General features: G+C 35.5%; 1 protein-coding gene across 1 annotated transcript in view; it reads left to right on the top strand.

The window, feature by feature from the left end:
* Positions 1-5,245: 5,245 nt before the first annotated feature.
* The window catches only part of prxl2b (peroxiredoxin like 2B), a 32,400-nt gene continuing 29,600 nt past the window's right edge, over positions 5,246-8,045 (top strand). Inside the window, exon 1 of the mRNA XM_056468562.1 lies at positions 5,246-5,418. Within this exon, the coding sequence (XP_056324537.1) occupies positions 5,356-5,418 (63 nt within the window). The 5' untranslated portion in view covers positions 5,246-5,355. The remainder of the gene's footprint in view (positions 5,419-8,045) is intronic.

Raw genomic sequence — 8,045 nt, 5'->3', positions numbered from 1 at the left:
AGGATTTTTTTGTATACATTTTCACAAAACAGACAGACAAACAGTCAACAACAACAACAACAAACAAACAAATATAGACCATTTTGAGGGATGTAAACAAAAACAACGGTCCCAATGAATTTCCTATTTTACATTTTTTTATTTCTAAAACTTCCAAGAATCCAAAAAGAGCCACATATTGATAAATAATTTTATGACAGCTGTTTTAACATTAAGTTTTGATTGAATTGCCTCTTGTTGCAGTCATGAAATAGTTTGATAACAAGCAGGAAATGTTCATGGGCCAGTGATATGATTCAATTCAATTCATCTTTATTTGTATAGCGCTTTTACAATGTAGATGGTGTCAAAGCAGCTTCACATAGAAGATTATAGTGAATTGTCAGTTCAGTTTTCAGAGTTTAAGTTCAGTTTAGTTCAGTAAGGTTTAATATTCACTGCTGAGAGTCCAAACACTGAAGAGTAATCCATCGATGCACAGCTCTACAAGTCCTGAACCATGCAAGCCAGTGGTGACAGCGGCGAGGAAAAAAATTCACTAATTGGTGAAAGTGAAGGATAAAAAAACCTCGAGAGAAATCAGGCTTAGTTGGGCACGACCATTTCTCCTATGGCCAAACGTCTTGTGCAAAGCTGCAGTGTAGGCGCCGGAGGCTGGAGAACGCTGGACGTCAGTGAAGACTCGGCTGTCCCCTGAGTGTCACAGGAATCAGACGCTCTCTACTCCTGCAAGACCACTACAGCAGCTGCTCAGAATACGGCCTGGTCCGGGATTATGGAAACCTTGGGATCATCTCTTCATATGTCTTGGATCGCATCAGTATGAGTATGCCCAGGTGGAAATAGAGAATAAAGAGAACAATTAGCGCAGCTGCTGTTCATATTGTATATAAACCAGATGCATCACATTCATGCATCATACCGCTATGTGATGCACTGAGTGTATGCTTTACTAAAAAGATAGGTCTTTAATTTAGTTTTGAACTGGGAGAGTGTGTCTGAGCCTTGCACATTATCAGGAAGGCTATTCCAGAGTTTAGGAGCTATAAATGAGAAGGCTCGACCTCCTCGACTTTGCTATTCTAGGTACTACTAGAAGCCCTGAGTTTTGAGATCTTAAAGAGTGGGTTGGATTGTAGCGCGACAGAAGGTTGGTTAGATAAACAGGAGCTTGATTATTTAAAGCTTTATGAGTAAGAAGCAATATTTTAAAATCGATACGAAACTTAACAGGCAGCCAGTGTAAGTAGGATAAAATTGGGGTGATGTGATCAAATTTTCTAGACCTGGTAAGAACTCTGGCAGCTGCATTTTGTACTTGCTGAAGTTTGTTAATAGAGGATGCTGGGCAGCCAGCAAACAGTGCATTACAGTAATCCAGCCTAGAAGTCATAAAAGTGTGGACTAGCCTTTCTGCATCTGAGATGGATAGCATACTTCGTAACTTAGCGATATTTCTCAGATGAAAGAAAGCAGTTTTTGTGACATGGGAAATATGATTTTTAAAAGTTAAATTGCTGTCTAATATGACACCCAGATCTTTTATAGTAGAGCTAACGCTAACTTTGTTTCCCTCTAATTGCAGGTTGAGTTGTGAGATCTGCCGTGTACAGGATTTAGGCCCAATAAGTAATAATTCTGTTTTGTAATAAATCCCTCCATCTCCAGGGTCACTGACTCCAGCTGGGCTGCCCCAGGGCCAGCCACTTGAGTTTAAGAGAAGAAAATTGTTGGTCATCCAGTTTTTAACATCTTTAATACACTCAGCTTAGACAGTTCAGACGTCTCATCAGGTTTAGTTGAAATATATAATTGAGTATCATCTGCATAGCAGTGAAAGCTGATCCCATGTCTTCTAATAATGACCACATTCAAATGGTCTACACAAACAAACATCCCCAGCACTAATTTCCCTTTTGTGGCTTTAACAGAAGAGACACATAGCTAACAGTCTGCAAAGATAAAAGTCCTCAAACGTCACACAAATGCACAGCAAGTGTATGTATAGGGTGCATACACAACACAAATAAAATAAATACATAGAAACATAGAAAGGAAAATACGAAAAGATATATGACACACATAAAAAGCAAACCATTCAGTGTGTAATAGCAGGAAGGTTCTGTATAACTTTATTGCAAGCCTATTGTGAAAGACATTACAAGGTTGCAGTGAGAGGAAAGTGGGAAAAAAAACTTTTGAGATTCTATGGGATTAAACATCCTCCTGCTCTAAAAAATTGTAAATTGTCAACGTATGTAAGAAAGGGAGACCGTCTTTCAAAAAATTTGCTCTTTGAAATTCTGAGAGTAAATTAGATGTTTTCAAGCTGAACAAAAACATCATGTCTTGATCCATCTACTATATGTTGGAAGCTCAGTTTTTGTCCAATAGAGAAGAATTAAACGCCTTGCCAATAGTGTGGTAAAAGCAATTACTCTACATTTTTCTTCTTTAAGTACAATATTTTCTGGGCTGATTCCAAAAACAGGGGTTCAGGTTCAATAAGAAAGCCATACATATAACTAAACGATTGAAAAATATATTTCCAAAACCTCCTCCAGTTTATTTCTATGGTGCTTTTCACAATAATAATCATTCTAAAGCAGCTTTACAAAAGGAATAATAAAATAATAAATAGTTAGAGCGAAATAGTTGTTGTGTTTATGGGGAGGCCTATACATTAACCTGTAGGCAGTATATGGTGTACTTTTCAAAAAGGTGGTGTCTGTAATACCTTTTCAACTAAGTGATCTGATATGCACCAAATTCGGTCATATATACATGTGTGTGCACTAGTGTTGTATTTACTTTGGATCTCATTCATTCATTCATTCAATTTTTTTTCAGCTTAGTCGCTTTATTCATGAGGGGTTGCCACAGCTGAATGAACCGCCAACTATCTAGCAAATGTTTTACTCAGCGGATGCCCTTCCAGCTGCTATCCAGCTCTGAGAAACACCCATGCATACACACACACACACACACACACACACAAACAGATACACTACGGACAATTTAGCTAACATGTCTTTGAACTGCACTTAAAGGGGGAAACCAGAGCACCCCGAGGAAACCCACACCAACATGGGGAGAACATGAAAACTCCAAACAGAAATGCCAACTTTCCCAGCCGGTACTCGAACCAGTGACCTTCTTGCTGTGAGGCGACAGTGCTAACCACAGAGCCACCATGTTGCCCATACTTTGGATCTCTTTTTATGTCAAATTATTTAATGAAAAACAAAAAATAAATACATTAAATTCATTATAATAAATTTTGAAATGATGTATTTCACTTAAATATTTATAATATATTTATTTTTAATTTTGGTAACATCATTAAATACAAAAAATATTTAATGGTTTATTTTTTCACATTTTATTTTCAGGCAAAAAAACGTTTTTTCATGCACCTTTGAGATTTTAGGCTTTCTATTAAGTGCTTTCTACTGAAAAAAGATGCTTTAAACTGTTTCATTTTATAACAATTTATCAATTTACCTCTGTATAATTATTTTTATATTAAACTATGACTAGTTACTATCACTATTACTATACTCATCCCGAGGCCTCTAGAGATTGTGCAGTGCCATTGATGTGATTCAGGACCTGTGAAGAAACGATGCCAAGGATATCCATAATCCTGGACAAGATCGTATCCTGAGCTGATGATGTGGTGGTCATAGAGGAGTGGAGAGCATGAGACTGATTCCTAAAAGACGAGTCCCCACATTAATCCTGTAGGCCAGCCTGAACACCCGCATCCAGCGTTCTCCAGCCTCCGGTGCCTTGACTGGAGCTCCACACAGTAAATTTGGCCAGAGGAAAAATGGTCGTGCCCAACTGAGCCTGGTTTCTTTTAGGTTTTTTTTTTTCTTCACTACGTAAATTGGTAAAGTTTTTTTCTCGCCGCTGTCGCCACTGGCTTGCTTGGCTTGGGACTTGTGGAGCTGGGCATCGATGGATTTTCTCTTCAGTGTTTGAACATCAGCAGTGAAAATTAAACTACACTGAACTGAACTGAACTAAACTTCAACTCTGAAATCTGGACTTTACTAGAACATTCTACATTGTAAAAGTGCTAAAGAAATAAATATGAATTCATTCATTCATTCATTTTCTTTTCGGCTTAGTCCTTTTATTAATCTGGGGTCGCCACAGTGGAATGAACCGCCAACTTATCCAGCATTTGTTTTATGGATGCCTCTTCCAGCCGCAACCCATCACTGGGAAACACACACACACACTTATTCACACACACATACGCTACGGACAATTTAGCCCACCCGGAGGAAACCCACGCAAATGCAGGGAGAACATGCAAACTCCACACAGAAACGCCAACTGACCCAGCCGAGCCTCGAACCAGCTACCTTCTTGCTGTGAGGCGACAGCACTACTTACTGCGCCACTGCATCGCCCCATAAATATGAATTGAACTGAATTTTTTATTCTACAAAAAGTTGTAGAAATCTACACAATATTTTTCAAATGATAAATATAGAGATACAGTTAAAGTCATAAAAAAGATTTAGAAAAAATATGTAAAGATAAATAAATAAAAACAATTTTGAATCTGACCAATGTTTTTGTGTTAGAAATACATGTAAATGTGTGCATTTTATTTAAATAATGTATCATTTGTAAATATTTAATATATATCACATTTGAAAAACTGTAAATAACCACTGAACTGCGGAAGTACTGTGGCTGTTATTTATTTATTTAACCAGTCTTTTGATTTATTTAACGCAGTGTCTTGCATAAGTAATAAAAAAAGACCTGGCAAACGAACACCATTTTGAAAGTAATAATTAACTAAACACACATCTTATTTAAAAAAAAATAATAAAAAAAATTCACTTGGTCGGTATTGATAATCAAATGTAAATCATTAGTTCAACCTTGAAATGGAGGAAGATGAACCGAAATGACTGACCATTGATGTGGATACAAACCACACCCTAAACAATCTTATTTCGGGTTAAACCTGATTAAAATAAAATTCAAATGTATTGATACCATCCCCTTACATATAAAACTAATGACTTTACATTGTAAAAATGATTTCAGGAGGGTGATTAAATAACTAACTGATAAGGCTGCAAAGATAACGAAACAGGAGTGCCATTGTCATATTTATGTAATAAGCCCCGCCCACAAACCACATGGTTTGAATTCTTTGCGCTGTGATTGGTCGACACGTGTGTCACTCACGGCATGTCTTACACAAGTGGGTGTGTGTATATAACAGCGGCGGTTTTGTTTGTGGTTGTGTAAAGTGTGAAGAAGCGTTGAAGGAAACGAGGGCGACTTTAGCACCCAAAGGCTAAAACGTATATAAACACTAAAATGGCGTCCGTAAACATGACCAGCTTAGGAGCCAACCAACTGAAAAACACTACGACTGGAGAGGTAATAATTCACCTGCAGTGTTTCTATGTTAGTGTACTATGTCTCTATGCGCTAGTGTTAGTGAATTTGTTCATATGTAAACTAAATATGAAGTATTATTTTATATTTACATAATTTAAATGACAGTTTTAAAATATTTTCATGAAAACGCTTTTTATTCTGATGTGTAATGTCCTGCCATGCTACTGTCATGGCTTTGTAAACAAATGTTTTTGTTTTTATATTCACACATTTTTGGTTTTATATTCACACAATTGGACTTTCTCTTTAATAATATAACTTCAAAAGTTTTATTTTTATATTATTGTATGACAGAAAGATACTTTTGGTACACATCATTTACAATAATAATCATTGGATTATTTACAATGGTGTCAATAAAGAATGAAAAAGGAAGAAAAAAAAGAGGAAAAAAACAACAGAAAATTTTTTTTAAAGTAACACCAATAGGTTATCTGATCTGAGGATAGATATAAATAAAGAAATTCAGAGTGAAGAGGGCAAAATAAGAAGATAATAGGAATTTAGAGATTTAATAGATTATACATATTAAAGGTTGTACAGTGGTGGCGCAGTGGGTAGCACAATCACCTTACTGCAAGAAGGTCGCTGGTTCGAGCCTCGGCTGGGCCAGTTAGTATTTCAGTGTGGAGTTTGCATGTTCTTCCTGTGTTCGTGTGGGTTTCTTCTGGGTGCTCCGGTTTCCCCCACAAATCCAAAGACATGTGGTATAGGTGAATTGGGAAGGCTAAATTGTCCGTAGTGTATGCTTGTGAATGAGTGTGTATGGCTGTTTCTCAGTGAAGGGGTGCAGCTGGAAGGTCATCCGCTGCATAAAACATATGCTGGATAAGTTGGCAGTTCATTCTGCTGTGGCAGGACTAAGCCGAAAAGAAAATGAATGAATGAAGGTTGTGCAAATTGTATGTTTTGAGTGCTTTCTTGTTAAGTGAATCTGGAATTGTAAGTAATTTTTAATCTCTTGTCTAGATGCTATGAATATTGGCTTGCAATTTGAAAATTTACATGTATGAATACAAAATCTGCATTAAAAAATAATAAGATTTCTTATAAAGCAGACATTAAAATTTGTATAAAAAAAACAAAAAAAAATTATTTTGGAGTCACAGAAAAATTATGTGAAGTAATATTTGATATAAATAAATTAACATCTTTCCAAAATTGGGACACATGGATGCATGACCTAAATAAGTGAGAAAGAGTTTCAGCGTTACTCTGACAAAAGGAACAATTTGTATCAGTTTCAAAGCAAATTTCTAACTTCAGAAAAGTATTTTTTGCTTAATCTAAAGGGTGACATCAGTCCAACATTGTTCAGTCAATTAAATTGTGCTAATGTTGTTTTGAAGTCATACTTGCATGTCATTTTTAGACCGAAATGGTAATGGCACCATAGTAAACAATATAGGAAGCACGTCACAAGTTGTCACCGAACGAATGTGCGAAAACCAACTTAACCTCAGTCTCTTGCTTGAGCTCTTTCACACACCTGTTAAACTGTAAATGATGTTTATGAAGTGATGCTCACCCCATGTGATAAAAACACACTCACACTTCAGGTGTGAATGAGAGCTCATTCACTGCTTGCAGGTGTCAAATGCAAAGAAAGCAAATTACGAGTCTTTACAATGTAAATCATGAGAAAGGTCAAAAATTATTCTCGATTTATTGAACATTTTAACTCGATAACAATTAATGAATAATTTATTTTATTTATTTTTTGCCCTCATAGTTACAATGCAAGTCGTGAGAATGGTCAATACAATAAAGGCCAAGTTTAAACTTACGCTTTTTTTTAATGCAATTATTTGATGTTTGGTGTATTTTTGTACCTATATCTGTACCTGTACTGCATTGTCGAATTAAGTAAAAATTTTTTACAGTTTTTAAGGTTCTCAGTTATGAGCTTAAAAAGATAGTATGTATAGTCATTTTAAAAATATATAAATCTAGCATGTCATACTACTTTTATGGCATGTTAAAGGGCTGCACAATATATCGTTTCATCATCGATATTACAATGTGATCATTTGCAATTGTCACATCGCAAGATATACAGTGTTGAGTCTGGATTATAGTTTATCATTTGTATGTGTTGTTGAGGCCTGTGACTGTATAGTGCTTTTAATAGCATTCAGACATAAGAAATTGTATCATTTCTAGCTTTAATAACAATTAATTTTATTAAATAATTTTTATGTATAGATAGATAGATAGATAGATAGATAGATAGATAGATAGATAGATAGATAGATAGATTGATTGATTGATTGATTGATTGATTGATTGATTTATTTCCAAAAAGAGCTATTCAAGTCATCCGGTGAAATTGTATTTATATCGCAATATATATCGCATAAAATAGCGCAATGTTACATTTTGCCAGTATCGTGTAGCCCTAGTTTATAATGTTTTGTTAAAGGGATAGTTCACCCAAAACTAAAAATTCATTCATCATTTAGTCACTCTTCACTTGTTACAAACCTGTTTGACTTTCTTTCTTCTGTTAAACACAAAAGCATATTTTAAATCAAGGTGAAAACGTGTAGCAATTGACTTGCATACTATTTGTTTTTTCTTATTATGGATGTTGCTTCAAAATGTAT

This window comes from Danio aesculapii, chromosome 11 (genome assembly GCF_903798145.1).
Source record: "Danio aesculapii chromosome 11, fDanAes4.1, whole genome shotgun sequence".
NCBI classification, from domain to species: domain Eukaryota; kingdom Metazoa; phylum Chordata; class Actinopteri; order Cypriniformes; family Danionidae; genus Danio; species Danio aesculapii.
Note: the sequence above shows the minus strand (reverse complement) of the source record. Positions and strands in the feature narration are given on the sequence as shown.